This window comes from Aptenodytes forsteri, unplaced genomic scaffold (genome assembly GCF_000699145.1).
Source record: "Aptenodytes forsteri isolate BGI_AS27 unplaced genomic scaffold, ASM69914v1 Scaffold9, whole genome shotgun sequence".
NCBI lineage: Eukaryota > Metazoa > Chordata > Aves > Sphenisciformes > Spheniscidae > Aptenodytes > Aptenodytes forsteri.
In genome coordinates, this window is record NW_008796217.1 from 8,086,917 (window position 1) to 8,105,887 (window position 18,971).

The window sequence follows — 18,971 nt, forward strand, 5'->3', positions numbered from 1 at the left end:
CACCTCTCCTATGAAGAAAGGCTGAGAGGGTTGGGGTTATTCAGCCTGGAGAGGAGAAGACTTCGGGGAGACCTTATAACAGCCTTCCAGTACCTGAAGAGGGCCTATAAGAAAGCTGGAGATGGACTTTTTACAAAGGCATGTAGTGATAGGACAAGGGGTAATGGCTTTAAACTGAAAAAGGGTAGATTCAGATTAGATATAAGGAAAATTCTTCACTATGAGAGTGGTGAGGCACTGGCACAGGTTGCCCAGAGAAGTTGTGGATGCCCCATCCCTGGAAGTGTTCAAGGCCAGGTTGGACGGGGCTTTGAGCAACCCAGTCTAGTGGAAGGTGTCCCCGGCCATGGGAGGGGGGTTGGAACTAGATGATCTTTAAGGTCCCTTCCAACCCAAACCATTCTATGATTCTATGACATGATGATAAAATTGTTCTACAAGCTCAGACTGGCAGTATAATTTGAAACTAAGCAAGAACCTCTGCCACTGATCTCATTTCAGGAAATCCATGTTTATAAACATCCATATTAACCAATAATTCTAAACCCATTAATTCCCAAAACAGCTGTTGCAAATAAACAGACTGCAGTATCTATCCATAATTAATCAATTCCTGTTTTTCTCTATCTTGTACGCCAAATAAAACTATGCATTTATTTAAGGCTAAATGTCAGGTTTGTTATGTGCCAAGAAAAAGAGAAGGAAACTTTGACTACAGTTCCATTACATTACGATTTCTCTGGTGGCAGAGATGCTTAAGAGGTACCTGTCCCAGGTGTGAAATATACCAGGTCAAAATGAAGTGCTGCTTATTAAATCTAGATAATTTCCTTGATCCAGTCTAGTGAATGCCTCACAAACATTTGAATTGGCATAAATAACAAAGTTCTGACCTTCAGCAACGTGGGCAAATCCCTTAACCAAGTTTTGCTGACAGATAACAACCAACCAAGAAAACCTACAGTCACGTTCTCTGACCACAAATAAAGAAAAACGAGTTACTTGCCAATAACATGGCTCAAACACAATGTGTCAAAACACTAAGAATGCAGGCATTGCTGTACCATTAAAGTATCTGAGAACCATAAATACCAAGACAGGATGATTGCTATTTGACCCTACTGAATAGGATTCTGCTAAAAAACCCAACCCAACCCAAAAAACCTCACTAACCTATCATATGAGAGCTTGCATTTTTGCTTCTATGTATGCAAACTAAAACAAATTCCAGTCAATGCCTTCAGGAATTGAAGAAATTCCTTAAGATTTTATAGCTAAATAAAACACATGCAAAAATAAAGTCTGGAGGGTTCACCAATACAGCATACGATACCATTTGTCCGGGGTTTCATCACTGTAGCTTCATTGAGTAGGACATTTACTTTCGGGGCATCCAATGGCAATCCCGATAGCAATTCACAGTTCACAAGACCTTTGCATTTACAGTCACTGTTGAGTATTAAAAAACAAAAATTTGTTTAACCAAATTAAACAGGTGCTTTTCCCATATACTAAACGCCTAAAAAGGGGGATTAAGTGTATAAAAGATGAGAATTTCTTCAACAATTTACACAACACTTAAAAACTTTCTGTAAATTTAAATAGCTAGCGTCCCAACAACTTTACCTTCATTACTCTCCTGGTCCAATCTGATTAAGATCTTAGCGGAGATTATTCTGTCCTAAAGTGTAACTATATGAAATTCAACAAATAAGTAGAAAAGGCACCCATGAACCACTTCTTTTTTTTCCACTATGCTGACAGGAAGACCGAGATGATTTCTGTCACCTCTGAAGAACATCTACTTTTCAGTAGTCTGTTATGTAATATATGCCAAAGAAGTAATCCACAAAGTTTTTGAAATTACATTTGAAGAGCCAACTGTTTTCTTTCCTAATAACTGACTCTACTCGGCAGAAGATGTAGGTGATTTCAAAGGGAACTCCAATTAAAGACTGTTCTGCCTTTAACTATTCCCAAATATGTACATTCCAGATAATTAAACTAAAATGTGATGTTTACCAAAATAAGCTACAAATATTGCTCGCAAAATACTTAGTGATCTCTTTCTTATTTGTAAATAAAGCCACAGAAAAAAATAATCCCCTTTCATGAGAACTTCCTCCCCTCCCTCCTTCAATTAAGAATCTAGGTACAGTACAAAGGACATTTCAGCCTGCTTGCTGTTTGGAGACAGAAATAGACTTGCTATCCCCTATGTGGGGCATGTTCTAGCTATTTAATACTTCTTATAGCCAGGATAATTTAAATCTTTCCTAAATTGCAGACTGCTTTTAATACAGTTTGAAATAAAAATGCTACAGCAGAGAAGAATAAATTCTATCTAATAAACCAAATTCTTCAATATCAATCTTTATTTTTATTCTAGTCAATGTATTGTATTGGTCTCCAGAGGAAAAAAATCTGCAGATCTATTTACTCAGAATTTTCAAGTTACCATGTAAAATTTTTTTTATGCTTCCTTGTGATGCCAGCCTCAGATCTGACACAACAGGATTTTCATAGCAGCTTACCTTCAGGATAACAATCTCAGCTCTCTTTTTAATCTAGACATGAAACTACACACAATTTTGCCAGGAACTGTAAACTATATATCTCTACAATAAATTTCTTTTTTTTAAGTAACAGCATCACTAGAAGAGGAGTTTGCTAAATAAGAACAGTAACTACGTTTTCTTCTAGATGAAACTTTGCGATGGTAACATTTTTGAGTAAAACTAGAGAAAATAGTTTGACTCCAAATGAAGAAATAAATGCCTCTTCTCTAACCACAGAGAGTGCTGCATTTCAACCAAGGAAGTGAAGTAATGCAGTATCACTTGCACAAACATATTTTATCCAGCATAACCTACTTATTCTATAGCATAAAGAACTATTTATGCTACTAAGGTAAATTTAAATGGGTATTTTACCAGAAGGAGGAGCTTGGAGCTCTCTAGTGGCTTAATGAACAGATGCAATATTCTCCATTTAACGGACTTCTGGTATACTTCAAGTCTGTCACAGAAATGTGACTGGTGCTGGAAAAAAGCAATACCCTCTTCTATGCCAGCTAAGGTTCCTTGATTATTGTGAAAATGACTCTGAAATATCTGTTATTTCTCTTCTAATTACTGAAGTATTCCATCAGTTAAGTATACTTTTTCTACAAAATCTTATTCTGCTTCATTTTTGGGCTGATGTTGAGTGGAAGTTTCTTAGTCTGACACTTTCAGTCATATGTACAATAAACACTGTAAGCACAGCTTGAAGCTAGCAGAACAGTAAAGCACGTGCTTAACTCCACATGCCATATTTTTAAGCACTTTTTTCTACTGCTGTTCAAGTATTTGTCAGCCTGAATTTGAATGAGATCTTTCAATTCTTTCATCAGTTTAGAAAGTCCCAAGAGGCAGAAAAGAAAGGTGGAAGTTTCATTGTTTTTTTGGTTTGTTTTTTTAAAGTTCTGGTAAGTGCTATTGTGGCTGGAAATGTATCTTATGCTATACTCACATTGAGATGCCAAGGTGAGACACTGGCATAAAGTAGTTATATTTCGTCACCAGACAGAGGACAAAATAACCTCTATTGTCCTCTCAGGCTATGACGATACTTGTCTTGTACTTTGCACAGTGAAATTGTATTATTTCATGTATTTATTTTCTTCATCACATAGTCACAATAACATAGAAAAATTGAATTAAAATGCTAATGGTGTTTCGGTAAAAACATCACATTTCATTTGTACAGTAACTGGGGAACATCACAGGTTACATGAAGAACACAGTATATATACCTTTTTTCAGCTTCACCCTTTTTTTCTTGTTTAACATCAGGCACTCCATCTGCAAACCTGAACTGTGAAGATATTTAAAATGTACTTTCAGATACAGCAAAGCACTACTAAGCCTGTTACGCTTTACACTAGACTTAAAACTGTTAGAGATCGTTGGAAGGTGTGATAATATAGTCTTGACTGTAAAAACTGTAATTTGGACTATAGGGTTACTCTTACACCATCTTTTTAAATGGACACACTGCCATTATACTCTGTGATCTTTAAAATAGTGATTTTTTTAATTGGAAAAAAGGTGACATGAATGTCTTCACTTCTCTTTGCTCCCACTGATAATCCCAGCAATTTTTAGGCCCACTGCCCAATTTTAACTGTACCTGACAGATGTGTAGAAACCCACAAAAGACATTCCATCAAATTTAATGAAAATTTAAAGCTGTGTTGGGGAGAAATCTAAGGCTTTTGCTCAGCTGTGCACCATGGTGTATAGGTAAAAAATCCCCAAAGATATGGAGAAAAAAGACAGCACCTAACATATTTGGGGGTGAGAATCTGAAAGGACTGATACAGAACAACATCATGGAATCCTGGCTTTGTTTGTCCATTATTCATGAAGTAACTTGAACTTCACATTATATCACAAATTTATGATAGCCAAAGAATTAGAGATGGATATGCTCTCATCAGATTTCCAAACTTCATTTTACCAGTTCTCCAAATATTTTTAGGGTTTTCTCTGTGATTCTCACAGCATTATTAGTTGGAAAAGCCATCAAAAAACCAAACCCCAAAATTACCCCAAACGGTAGAATACTTGCAACAAATGTTCTGTCATTCCACTCCCCCCCAGGTCTGCACAGCTAGTTTTCCATCCACATAAAGGAATAGGTTTAGGGCGATAGCATGTATTTTGTGGCTTAAGTTTGAGGTTTGGGTGAGATTAGTTGTATATACTTACTGTTGTCCAACACAGCACAGAAAAGCAAACATTAGGACACTGATTTTATAAAGCCACAACATTATGAAGTAGCCCAGCTGGGACTGACCTGGCAGTACTGCAACAAGTACTACACCTCCAGTAACCTATGCTATTTGACAGACCCTTTTACCCTCTCTAAGAAGTCAGGGAACAAAATGGCACTGTTCACTTTGCGAATCAGATGTAAGCAGCCCCATTTCCATTTGCTGAAGGAAATGTTTGTATGTGCTTTTAAATAATGATTTTGCCAGGGAAACTGATTCCCTGCTGTTTGATTACCTTATCAATTACTTACCAGTTTTTAGCCATGTGAATTTTACAGTTTAACTTAACCAGTTAAAACCATTATCCACTCTTGAAGTAGTGGAAAACAAGTAAATGCTATCAGCAGCTATGTCTGAGTGGCAGTGAGATGTAAATTCCAATCCATTATCAAAGTAGTAAATAGTATAAAACTTCAGCAAGTCTTAAAAGACTTAGACTTATTATCTAGAGGAAGGAGGACAGAGAGAATAGAAAGGTCAGATAAAGTCAGTGAGCATGAAAATGGCTTCATGTTCCCTCTGAACTGCCAGGAAGTCAGTATGTTAATGTAATGGCCCTTCTGCCCAAGTAATGAGACACGGAATGATCCTCCTCGGATGCATGATGGCTGTGCAACTCCCCAGCTTTCCAACACCACCCCATCCTTCTGAGACTGTGTGGTGAGAAGCATTTAACACCAACTTTTAAAACTAGGTATGTTATGTAAAAATGTCACATATGCACAGTAGTACTCTTAGGTGTTCACTGGAACAGTAATTTTCATACAACTGGTAATACAGAATTACTGTAACAACTGATATAACAATATCTTGTTTCATTTCGAATTTCAAGATGAATTATTAGTGACAAGATAAAAAAACAAGTTCTGTCAAGCAAAACTTACACTGGCAATAGCACAGTAATCTATGAAACATTGATATTCTTTTTATTACAGGAAATTAAAAATTTTGTTGATAAAACAGCATTAGTAATTAAAATTATCCAATTACATGGACTATCATTTCTTAAACTATTTAGTGACAGAAAGCATGATTTCTCAGTACCTCTTCGTCCACGTCAAAACTCTTTAAAAGTTCAGCTAGATCCCTCAGTTGCCCATCTTCAAGAAAGTCCTCAGTAACACCTCCCAAAGGACTGCTTCCTTTGGAGGAGTTGTGGGTTTTACTATCTTTAGCTGAAAATATATAAACACATTACTTTCTGTGTTTCCCATGCTACACGACAACAAAGCTTTTATGTCCTAAATATTACAAAGCTTTAATACTGCTGACATTTAAGAACTCCCAGGACTTCCTAAATGTGAAATTTATATGTAAAATTATTTCACCTTTAAAGCACAAACCATTTCAAATAAATATTAAACTTAATCTGCAATTAGAATTCTATCCAAGCCGTACGTTGTTTAATAGTCCCTGTAGAACAGTACAACAGGATTATTTATATAATATTGAATTCAGTATTTTAGAAATAAATTCAGTTAAGCTTTGTTATTAAAACACAGCCAAAGACATGTATGGTAATTTGCTAAGCAAATAAAGACTTAGTCTTTGCTGGAGAAGGGGATAAGTTAATCATAATGACATGATGCAATCCTGAACTAAATATAGATAGCTCTGAGAAACTCCAAATTCCTGTAATACAGTAAACTCAATGAGAATTCAGTGTCAGGAAATTTCAGCACCTTTTGCAGATGCCACAGGAAATGAACAGAACACCTGACTGCAGCTTTCTGAAGCAGCTGTTTACGCACAATAGAAGAGCTCTGCACAGAAAAGAAATTCACTGTTTCATTGGATCACATGAATTAATTTCAACTGCACTGCGTTGTCCAGATACAGGAAGAAAAATCAGATTATTATTGGAAAGGCTTTTATCCTATAGTCACTGGTCTCTGTATCATCATCAGTACAAGACACATCTGCTTGAAGACAATGTACATAAGATTTCCACTTGAAGGATGAAAAGGATTGATGTCATCCAGAATACCTTAACTGTAGTATTTGTTGCCCTTCTTAGACTGTGAAGCCACTGAGACAAGCAGCCATGACCTCACTACATGACACCAAAGCAGTAATACGTATTTCTAAACAAATATCTAAATTGTCAGTAATTACCAAAACCAGGCACCTTTCTTTTGTTCTGTCCAGGTCTTTTTAAAAAGTCATACATCAAACATAAGTTACCATGTGCATATTAATCTAAGAGTGTGATGTGATCCTAAGTTTCTCAGATCTGGGAAGAAGGATCTACTTAAACCTTTTTATTTATTTTAAGCACCACAAAAAGACCCAAAGACTTTTAGCCTCAAACTTCATTAGAACATGAAGTAAAACAACAGTCTAAGAAAATGCAGAAGTTACTAAATAGTACAGGACCTGCTGCCAGGTTTGCTTTCAATCACGTCAGTACTGCAGATGCCATGGCACAGGCCCCTCTGGCTCTTTACATCACCAGAGGCCTAACTGTGTACTTCCTCCCTACTTCTCCTCAGGGAACTTGTGTCTATTTCATGGTGTCTGAGCTCTTAAACCCTCATTACCTTTTATTTTGCCTTCTAATCACTGAAGCCTGAAACTTTCTCTCCCCCAAATAGTCACTATTCACTCCTTTTTCTCCAGGAGGCTGCATCTGCCCAAACCACTCAATCTTTCTACATGAACATAACACATTAATATGAAAAAACAGCACAAGAGGTACTGTCACAGACACTTTTCAAGTCTGCAGCAAAATCAATACATAACAGCAGAGTGCCAGATTAACAACAAGCTGACAAACTGACACCAGAAAGGGAAACACCGAGAACCTTCAAAACCAGTCTCAGCACTCTGTGCCCTCTCCAGTGTGTCAGTAATAGGCTTCTGTTCAAAGTCAAAATCCTGTTCCTCCAACCTATCTAAGAGAAACTTCCACATCAGACATACCTTGCATAGTAGGTCTGTATGTAAGCTGTAGAAAACAAAACAAATCAAATCACATTCAGATGCTGCCTAGTTGGACTGTTCTGCTTAAAATAGGAAGAAAAAAACATTAAGTCAGAAGTATCCGTCTCTAAAAAACCAGCATCCTTAAAAAACAAAACAGTTTGTCAAAGGAATGGGCATAGCATCCACAAAAAACAAAAGTACAACCTGGGGAAAAAACCTATTATAAAATTCTGTCCGCTGATGAACACAAGAGAGCAATGAAGTGAGATTATGAGTCAGACTCCAAAGCAGTATCACAGTACTCAGTGTCTTACTATCATCTTATCAACTAACAGAATTCCTTGCATAAAGTATCAGAGAGATGTCAAAAAAACCACAACCAAAACCCCCCCAAAAAACCCCTGTACTACCAACAGACAAGTACTACAGAGAAGTAGATGTTCCCTGTGAGGCTCAGGTTTGTACCATTTCAAAAACCACCCATTTTATATGCATTAGGAAACAAATCGCTATTACAATAAAAAGGTATTACTGAACTGACAAGCTCTCATTTTATGTGGAAAGTAGAAAGCCTAGGTTTTGCCACTGAACATCTTTGTAGTTACTTTCTTCTCTTGATTACTCATTCAAAAATCTCCAAAGACTCTTACCTTTTAGCACCCAATCACAGGAATTTTCAGTATCATTTGACATTCCAGATTCTTGTATGGTAATGTGTCTGTTTTGAACAAAAAGTCTATTTAAGATTTCCATCTTGCACAAAAGTAGAATTAATCTAACCAGTTACATAAAATTAAAGTTCTCAGTAATACTTTTATCTATGGACAGAATCCTTATGTACAACACACTGTTGTAAGACTGTTCTTAACGCTCTCTTTTGGCTTTCTTATGTCCATCCCTACAGATATACACCTAAGCATGTTAAGTAAAACCAAGACATTTCAAATCCCCAAATTTGTCAGTAAAAGCTCATTATCTCATTTCACCTTTGCCTAAAACACTGAGAAGGGAAATCTTCTCTGTATAGCAAATTATGGAAATACTATGCTAATAAGCCAATTCATCAGTTTCTACAAAATGTGATTTATAGTGATTTTATATTCAAGACAATTTGCATAACAATGAATCTCAAAGAGAGTAACAAAAACATTTGTTCATAGAAAGATACTTACTTCACCTATTTTAAAAGGTAAGTTGGGAGAAAAGTAAGTGTTTCTCCTTAGAAAAGCTCAGAAGGTAAAAATACATATTAAAATATTACATGTAGAATATGTAAAACGACAAAGTCATCATCACAGATTTTGGAAGCTCGTACCTGGTGAATGACACCAAGTATAATGACAGCAAGCTGCCTAGTAAAATGGAACAACGAAAATTTGCAACAACCTAGTGGAAATGAAAAAGTTCCCCAGTACGTGTAACTTGGAACTATACGAACATGCAGGCACAGATATCTATGTATATACATGAGGTACATTAAGAAGCAGAGTTTAGTAAGTTACAGAAAGTTTGCAGAGACGAGAGGGATTTTTATTAGAGGCAGGCTCTCTGTAGGCTTATTTCCTCTCTCCCCGACATTTTATGTGAAAGGCAAAGTTTAAGTGATTTTGCCTACAACAGCAATTGACTTTCTTTTTTGTAAAATTGCAGTTCCAGAAAGCTGTCATCTTCATAAACATTGCTTAAACCTGAAAATATTTTAACAGCATCAGGAGACTGAAATCTTCATGTTCAGGTCAAAAGCCACTTCCAAATCTTTACCAGATTCTGCTAATCGTGTAGCGTGAAACAGTTAGGGAAGCACTTTATAAATTCTTGTAAAGAAGGTGCCTAAAACACATACAGAAAACTACATTTATTACAGTACTTGGCATTTGCTCACCAGCCTGACAAATCTAGGAGCGCGGACAGAACCAGAAGTCAACACATTTTAGAGATCTAGAAATGGAGACAGACTAGACTATGTCAGAATGTGGGGTGCTCTTGCATGCTGCTGCTGATTAAGTTTAAACAGATGTCTCTTTACAGCACAAACAAACCACAGTGTTCAGTTTGCTATTTTGCATATGAAAAATGGATTCAACTTTAGGCTTTTTATTCAAAAGGAAAACAGTAAAATGCAGAAGTCTCCTAAGAGTAAGAATAGCTGCTGATGCGCTTTCAAAGGTATCCACTGAATGTACTAGTCCTGTTGGGATGAAAAGACATATCGGATGCCGCTTAGAGTTAAGTGTCTAGATTCCTTACATGAGAGGAAAGAAACACCTCAGATGATTGATTCAAAAACCTGCACTGTTGGGAGCCACTTACGAGTAGACAATAGAAAATGGCAAACAGAAGTATACGTGAAAACTGAGTTTCACTGCCCCAGTCAGGCTGCAGGTCCAGAATCCTTTCCTGATGACTGGCAACTAATGCTGGAAGCAACCAGCACTTACTCTTCTCTTCTTCAAATGCAGTCACCAGAGGAATAACCAGTCCTACTTACCCTAAAGGTCAGAGCATGCTAACTGAATCAAACCATTCAGGACATACACATACAGAGTCTTTTGAATCTTCCTGGATTAAGACACAGGACCTGCTTGTCCTATTTGAACTACTTGTTCAGAGCCATCGGTTCTGGGCACATGCACAACCACAATTACAGTAGTTAGGGAACCTTTGCAGAGATGTGTAGCAATGTTAGGTGCCTCTTTGGTTGTTGGGTGCTTTGTTAGTTTGCTTAAAAAAAACAAAAGAAACAAGCCTTATTTGAATTTTGGACCTCAATCACTGTTGTGACCAGTATGTTCTGCTTTTGAAGGACAGACACGTGCTCGTGCTCTCATTATCTGAAATTTGGAATCCAAAAATTATTATCCTTGAATTTTCATAACTAAAAATACCCCTCCGGCTTTTAAGGTCACAAATAGTCAAAGATGAAAAGTATCATTGGCTAAACACATCTTGGTGTCTAAATTCAAAGCTCAAACAAAATAGATTCACACTAATAGTTACACATCCACAATGGCTAGTAGTTGCCACTGAATGCTTGTCAGTTACTGAATCAACCTGGTACATCCTTCACACAGTTTCAGTGCTTTGGTTTCACAATGCAACTTGAATAAAAAGTATTACTTCATTATAGCAACTGTCATTTTGACAAGCTGCTAGATCTCAGATTTTTGTAGTTGGAAGAACACAAATTAAGGCACCAATCGTTTCCTTTACAATTACAATTTAAATGCTATTAAACCCGTAAGTAACACTCCACACATTTTAAAAAGCTTTTTAACAACCCAGCTATACTTTCAGAATAACTTGCTGCTAGCAGAAATACAGTTCTTACTGCTCTGTACCAACACCAGACTAAAATATCAGTACACAGGATGTACTGAAGTCCATCCCCATGCATACATGCGCTATAACAGTTTTAGCAAAGATCCAGATTCTTTCTATCATCATCCACCTGCTCTTATTAATCTGAAGGGAAATCATAACAAAAGCTATGTATTGATACAGTTAAAGAAAACATTCACCAACAACCACCATGTGCAGCCATTAAGTGGTTGCATTGCTCTTCTACCTAAAATCACCTAGATTACATTCATCTAGAGTGTAATGGCTAACATTAACCAAATGTTAAACAAAACATGCATATAAACTAATATTTATACAAGTTAGAGATGGTTTACAATAGTGCAGTTGTGACTCGCTGTTCTACGTGGACAGATTGAAGTGGTGTTACAAACTAATATAGCAATGAAGCAAAACCGAGTATGCATAAAATAAGAAGCCAAACAAGAAAATGTAGACAATACTCTAGAATATCTCTAAAGCAAAAAAAAAAAAAGGACATCAACAGAAACAATATTTTATTTTAAAATATGTCGTATGATGTGAGCATAACTACCAGCATAGTCACTTGTTTTGGTTGGCCAAACAAAGTTGAAGTCCCAGTTGTATCTGGTAAATACTAACAAAATAAAAAACAACAGTATGAACTGGCCATTATCTGGTATTACCTGGTGATATCATAAGCTACCTGATAAAACTGTGGTAAGGTCTATTGCTTTACTTTAATATTCTCATATTCAGTCCATTAATATGTTCCTGACTGTTACCAACTATGATTAGTCACTGTCTAATGATCTTTGCATCAAATTATGGAAGGTAAAAAACAAAAATAGACAATTTTTCCTGCTGCTTTAGCAAATTAAGCAGAAATTCTAAGAAATAAGAACCATGCATTTTTATTTTCCTTGGCTGATGGCAAGCAAATTCACCAGATACCAGGAAGAAAGTTGAAATACGACTTCAAACCAGTTCAGTTTTCATCTATCTAATGGCTGTGATAATGTTACTCTAACTCAATGTCATTACTAATTAAAAGGAATATTTGTCCTCCCTACAAAGTACTTACAAGATCCAATAAAATTTTCAGTTAGTATTTATATAAATAGCAAACTTTACTACCATAACCAATACATAAGTGTAAAGGGCTCAGAAGTTCTGGTCTTCAATTCTGTGCAACAGCTGTCTGGACAGTCAGTTGGAAACCATCTCTGAACAGCCATTATTACCCTCGGGTAATATACAGTGAATACTCATTCTGTTCTACAGTGAATATAATATACACTGTACACAAAATTAATACTCATTCTAATAAATTTAGTATGATACAGCCTAGCTGCTTAAGAAGTTTGATGCTCCTACTAAAGACTTGCCCTGTTATTCAGAGGCTCGTTTTGGCAGAAGTTTTATTCTATTAACATCTGAAAGTTTTATATTCTCACGTCTAAAAAACTGTTCAGCACCTCAAAAAAGATTCCTTTCCTCTTTTGCACATGGGTTTAATGAAGGGGAAAGGATAAGGAGAGCAAAGAGTAAAAAAAAATGAATGCAGCTATAAGATGGTACAATGTTGAAAATAATTAAAACATTTAAAATAAGGATAACAAAGCCACCCAGAAAGAGCAGAGGAAGAAAATTAAAACACCCCTCCCAATAAAAAAACTAATCTTCAGAGGAAAATCTTGTACTATTTCTATCTAAGCTTTATGTTTTTCTTTTTAAGATGAAAAATTTAATCTTAAAACTCATTTTCCAGCACAAGTATCAAAGCTTAGAGAAAAAACAGACTAGACAATTGACGAGTTCATCTATTCCACGAAGGACTACTACCTCTTTTACAAAAGTTTGTTTCTACTTCAAACTTCTCTTCCCTCTTCAGTGACTTTTATCATCTCAAAACCCTGAAAAACATTAATGCCTAATAATTTACACCAGGAACTTGCTGAAGGAAGATGCAGGATCATAAACATCTATAACATGTTAGCCAAATCACAGATTTGAAAACTATTCACGTGTCTGGGGATAGGAGAAAAGCAGGGAAGGAGACTGGAAGGATGGAATACTACTGTAGAGACTATCATTTACTCATACAGACCCAGCAAAAGAATAAGCCACACCTAGAAAGTAAAAAATATTTCTAAGTATTATACCACTTTACAACTAAAAAACTACCCTCAAAGGGGTGTCTGCTATCTCAAATCGTCAGACATTTAAAAATATTATGAATATTACTCTTAATTAGCTTTGTTTATACTTTCATGTTTCACTTCAGTTGATCTAAACCAATTCTTCAGGACTACGTTTTCCTTCAATTCAGAGTTTATCCTAGTTCTTAAGAACAACAACTTAATTTATTTGCATTCAGAATACTGTCATACCTCCATCAAATTTTGGCACTTAAAATCAACCCAGAAATTAGTGAAATTCTGTAAGGAAGCCTGACCACTACAACCAAAGTATACTGATATGAGAACAAAGTACTTAGGATTATTGTAATAAAAAGAATGATATGCATACCTAAAATTATCATCGACTGAATCTCTATTTTCTGAGATAACAGGATACTCAGGCTTAAGATCCTGCTTTTCGTCTTTAACGCAGATGCTAGTATAGGATGCCTTCACAGGACAATTTTCACAGTCTCCAAGTGCAAGCTCCTCTTCATTATTGGTTCCAAAAAGGTCAGGGTCATCCTGAATCACATCAATGACAAGAACATCTTCTTCGTAAGCTTCAAGAATATCTGGAAAATTTTGACTTTTGTGTTGTGAAAGGTTCCCTCTTGATTTGCTATCATCATTTATTTCTAATGCAACAGGGTGGTCAACTGCATTCCAAGAATGATCAAGAAAATTAGATTTTAGTACACATTCAGTACCATGGAAATCAGGCACACATGACTCTAGTTGTCTGTCAAGGAAAGGATGTGGATATAAAGAAAAATGTTCAGGGAGCGCAGACATCTCATTTGAAAGGTCTTCAGAGCCATCATGCTGGAAGTCCTTACTGTTGATCTCATCTGCTTTTTTCTTCATGGAAGCTGTAGATGTAGCATCACTCGCGACAGGAAGAGGCTGCTGCTCGGAATTTACCAAAAAAGTCTCTTCACCTGTTTTCTGCCTTCTTGAAACACTAGCGCTGTCAAGAAGCTCTAGTGGACTACAGGTTTTTCTTTCAAATGAAGATTCCAATTTCCTGGATTCAGGTTTGTTTCTGCATAAAGGAATTTTGAATTTTGTCAGGTTTCCAGTGTTTAATACTTTCATTAGCTTTAAATCAGAAAATGTCTGGTTCACTACTGATGCTTTACGGCTGAAGTTTATTCTGTTTGTGTTACCTGTAGATGTACCATTCTGGACTGTCACAGACAGGTTTCTTTTTGTTACAGCTCCTTTATTTTTATCTTTTTGTTTTGTTGTAAAATTCAAGGTTGCTTTAACTTCTTGCACATCATCATGGCTAAAAGCCACGGCACTTCTATCCATATTAACTGGTGATTCCACATTTTCATTGCTCATTCTCAAAGCCTCATAAATATCCAAGGAAGAGGATTCTGGTGTTTCAAGTGAAGTCAGACATTCAGTATTTGGATCCATCATTTTATGTGTAGTTTCTTTGTTAATTTCTGCTGATGACATATGCAAATCCAACCGTCTCAACTTCCCAGTCACAGCACTGTTTCCTACAGCTTTAACACTGCTTTTATCAGAGGATTGCTCGGAGGCAGCCCTTAAAAGTCTTTTTCCTTCTGAGATGGACCCATGATTTTTATGAACCCGTTCAGAAGTCCTGGCACAAGATTCAAAAGGCCAAACATTTTTACCGGTCATAGGTACTGTTCTTTGACAGGTAAACTGCTGCAATTTCATATTAACTTTGTTCAATTTTTCATCTGTCTTGCTTTTGTGACAATTAGAAACATCATGGACCTGAGCTAGCACTCTCAGGCTACCTGAGGCAGCAGAATGATGTGCCACACTGTTTGAATTTTCTCCTTTTGCTATTACACAGAGCTCAGACGTCTTCTTAAAGCCATCTTCAAATGCAAGTAATTTGGCACTATTCTTTCTCCAGACTGATATATTTTGTGCTTCATGAGTATTTTTTCCTGTATGAAGATTTGATGTATGATCACATGAAGCTGACAAAGTAATTTCTTTATGATTTAGTCCCAAGACTGCAAAGGAGCTCGACATGGCAACTGCCGCTTCTGTTTGTAACTCACACTCACTGTATTCATTAGCCATGTCTGTGAAAATATTCTGCACTGCTGATTTCTCAGTAATTTTCATCTTTTTTCTAGGCTTTCTACCAATATTCCACTTTCTTCCCCTTAAACACTTATTCTTTTCACTCTGACAGCATGAAAAACACCCTTCTCCATTTTGAGTTTTTTCTTTATTAAACAATAAACCACCTTTTATGGATGATGTCTCATTTTGCATTCTACTAGTGCTGCAATTCATATCACTCTGTCCTGCAGTAGCATCAGGAAAAACATGCTTTCTTTTATCCTGGGCTACATGGAAGAAGCCACTTAATTTATAACTGCTGGTAGTTCCTCTAGCTGAAGACTTCACAAATGTATTGATGTAACTACAGGCCTCTAATCTCACAAATGGATTCTTTTCTGTTGCACAGAGCAAGCCATTGCAACGGTTTAGGGCATTTCTGCAATGTTCAGCATCACATTTTGCAGATACATTTCTCACTTTTTCAGCTGTAGTCACACTAAAACTTTGCGAGCACTTGATTTGATCAATTCTGGGTTTCCTTTTTTTATACTGCACACCAGAGTTTTTTGTTACAGGATGGCACAGAAAGCTCTTGCTTTGAGTCCCACCTAAAGTAGCAACCATAGGAGATTTAGAGTAGTGAGGTTCCTTTTCCTTGGAATCTGATCTGTTTTGATTTGTCTTAAGCTTCTTCACAGCCTGTGTACCGGAGTCTTGCTCAATTGCTTTCCATTTTTCCTTTGCTGATTAAAAAACAAAGAAGTAACATTAAATAATACGCTAAGGGAAAAAAGATTACCCTACTGCAATATTTTATAAAGAGAACAAAAAACATTCAAGGCTACTAAAGAACATGACACTGTATAAGGCTAAAACATTTCTGTAAAGTTTTACCAGATTTTTTTTTAAATGAGCACTTTTAGCAGACTTACAGTAACAAATGATGTTTTGTCTTCAGAAACAAATGCAAAGATGAACAGAACCTTAAGGGGTCATAAGGACATTGGGAGTTGTGTATTTAAAACATAGGTGGAAACCAAATTGGAGCAAGTCTGGCAAGAAAATGCAGATGCTGTTTGCACACTCAGCTTTAACATCTTTTGTTTACACAGTAGATTCTCTGTAATAGGAAAGCTTGTTCATAAGAATATAGTAATTTATTTCAGATATATAGTCCAACCAAATGCATCAGACTGTTCAAGAAGATCCAGGAAAACTGCAGGACTTACACTTTTATAGAGTACTACTTTTTATTTAAAAGCAAATACAGATTATGTAAAAAACTGTACATCTGGAATTTCATCTGGAGAATGGACTCAGGAATGTACTAGTAGTACGTTGGTTTTTTTAGATCTTAGTTTTCAAAGTAAGGTACAATTTTAGTACCTCAGTTTTTCAGAATATGGTTTCTAGATAAAACATTTATTAATAATAACCTACAGCGAATATTTGTCATTGAATGTACCCACTCTGAAAGTAAAAAGAATGTCTTTTAGACAATTGTCCTGAAAAAAATGAGACTTTTAAAAATCCTCTTTCAAAATTGTTCCAGTTTGATACAATGCTCTCTTAAAACACCAAAATACAATCTTTGTTTCTATATCTTTTAGGATTTTGCAGGGAATAGCAACTAAGAAGCAAAAAGTTCTGAAAACAAAACCCAGCATCCTATAAAGGCAAGCACTAAAACAAGACAGCATGATACATATTCAAAAATAATCAAATACTATACAGATGAATGAAGAATTGACTATCTTTTATTTTGGCTTTGCTGAAACTACTGCCTCCTTTCCTGCTTGTGCCTGACCTTCTACGCATAAATGAACAGACCAGTTTTGAGGGGAAAAAAAAAAAAAAAATTTCTTATTCTGGGCCTACTGCTGCAGACACCCCTCAAAAGGGTATCTCGTCTCCTCTCCTTTGTGCAAAAGAACTGCTTTTCTCCTTCAAGAAAAGCCTTTCCTCTTCCTAAAAATCTGTTTTCGTCAAAGACTGGTTTCACAGTACTGTAAAGCAGACCCTAGCTCTTATCTCTACACTTCTTGAGCTAAGTTGGGAGCCACACACTGAGAGTCACTTTGAGATAGGGTACAGGCCACTCTTTCCTGCCCCCATGACTTTGTCCCACACAGACACATCTGCAAAAGAAAAATTATCTTCTGTTTTTTCACTTTTTAGTGGGTTCTTACTGCAGCACCAGTCCCTTGTCCTGGGAGCCCAAATTCTGCATCTTCTGCAATGGGGCACAAGTGCTTACCACTTTCCCCCAGGCTGTCTGCTCCTTTCTGAGGGTTTGAGCTCTGCTGCTCTTCTTTCATGCAACGCTTGTGCATCTTTCCTCTGGTTGTTGGTTGTTCTTGGCCACTTAGACCCTGTAGCTGCTCTGACACCAGTGCGTTTCTGTCCCTCTTCCTCAGACTCACAGCTCCTTTGTTGGACTCTGGACACTGTGTATGCAGTTCTAGCAAGGCAGAGCTACCCCTCTCTCTGGGTCCTTGTAGTTTTGGTTTCATCAAAGACGTCCTGCCTTTCTTGCTCAAGCACCTCTTTCCTTTCTCCTGTGTCCCTGGCTTTCTTGATCCAATTAAAGAACATACATCCAACCTCTCTTGCACATCTACCTCTTCCTGAGGTTTTGTTTCAGACAAGGATTCCTGAGTCCCCAAATTCTTCTTAAGATCTGGGATTTGCATCTTCAGTATCGTTACGGAATCAGTGCTTTCCATTTCGGTACTACATGTGCCCTCTCTGGGTTGCAGCACCTCTGGTTCTGGCAAACAGGAAATGCCATGTCTCTTTGTGCTCTCAATTTCCTCCTCTGAGGATGGGATTTGTAATTCTATTTCCATAAAGGAATATTTGCCTCTTTTTCTTGAGCTCCCTGAACTCTCCTGGAAACCTGAGAGGTTCAGTCCTTCTGAGCTATGTTCTTTTCTTTCAATCCCTGCTAAGAATTTATTTTGCAAAGCAGTTCCTGAGAAAAACAGCTGTTCACCTTGTCCTGTCCCTCTCCTTACAGTCTCTTCCCAGGTGGTTGCTGCCTGCCAATCTTCACATACAGCAGTGTCTGAAATTGGCAAAGCTACACCCTTGTTGCTTCTGGCAGCCCTCCTGCACTGTATCCCCTTGTTTTTTTTACCTGGGAGTCTCTGGCTACTCTCACCTTGCTCCTTCTGCTTGGGCACAAGAGGAGCAAATTGCTCACAGAAAACGCTGGAGAGCATGGCAGGTTGCAGACAGGAAGATAAGGGCTGCTCAGGTTTCCTCTTTGGTGCCAGATGATGACTCTGCTTGACTACCAACTTCTTCCGTGGCTCACGTCCTACCCCTGCACCCGGAGAGCTTGGGCTGGTGACCATCCTGTCAGCCGACTTCACCTCACTGGCAGTTACCACTTTCCCTGACCTTAACTGTGGCATCGTAGGAGCCTAGAGACAGCAACAAAATCCACAAAATCCACTCACCGGTGCACCTTTAACAGCACCCTAGCTAGACCGGCACCCAAAGCGAGCACAGGCCCGACCAGGAGGGGAGCACAACCTCCCTCAGGCTACCGCCTCAGGGGTCACCCCGGGGGAGCCCAGCCTGACAGAAAGCAAGCCCAGGCCACCTTGGGAAAGCCCACGGCCACCAGCGAGCCCCCACCACCGCCCCCCCCC

At 37.4% G+C, this 18,971-nt stretch overlaps 1 protein-coding gene across 1 annotated transcript in view; it reads right to left on the reverse strand.

The window, feature by feature from the left end:
• The window catches only part of TOPAZ1 (testis and ovary specific PAZ domain containing 1), a 43,055-nt gene extending 24,324 nt beyond the window's left edge, over positions 1-18,731 (reverse strand). The window contains exons 1-6 of the mRNA XM_019474473.1: positions 17,570-18,731; positions 13,595-16,055; positions 8,395-8,462; positions 5,864-5,994; positions 3,797-3,858; positions 1,334-1,449 (exon numbers count right to left, since the gene is read on the reverse strand). Coding sequence (XP_019330018.1) covers positions 1,334-1,449; positions 3,797-3,858; positions 5,864-5,994; positions 8,395-8,462; positions 13,595-16,055; positions 17,570-18,731 — 4,000 coding nt within the window. The remainder of the gene's footprint in view (positions 1-1,333; positions 1,450-3,796; positions 3,859-5,863; positions 5,995-8,394; positions 8,463-13,594; positions 16,056-17,569) is intronic.
• Positions 18,732-18,971: the final 240 nt, after the last annotated feature.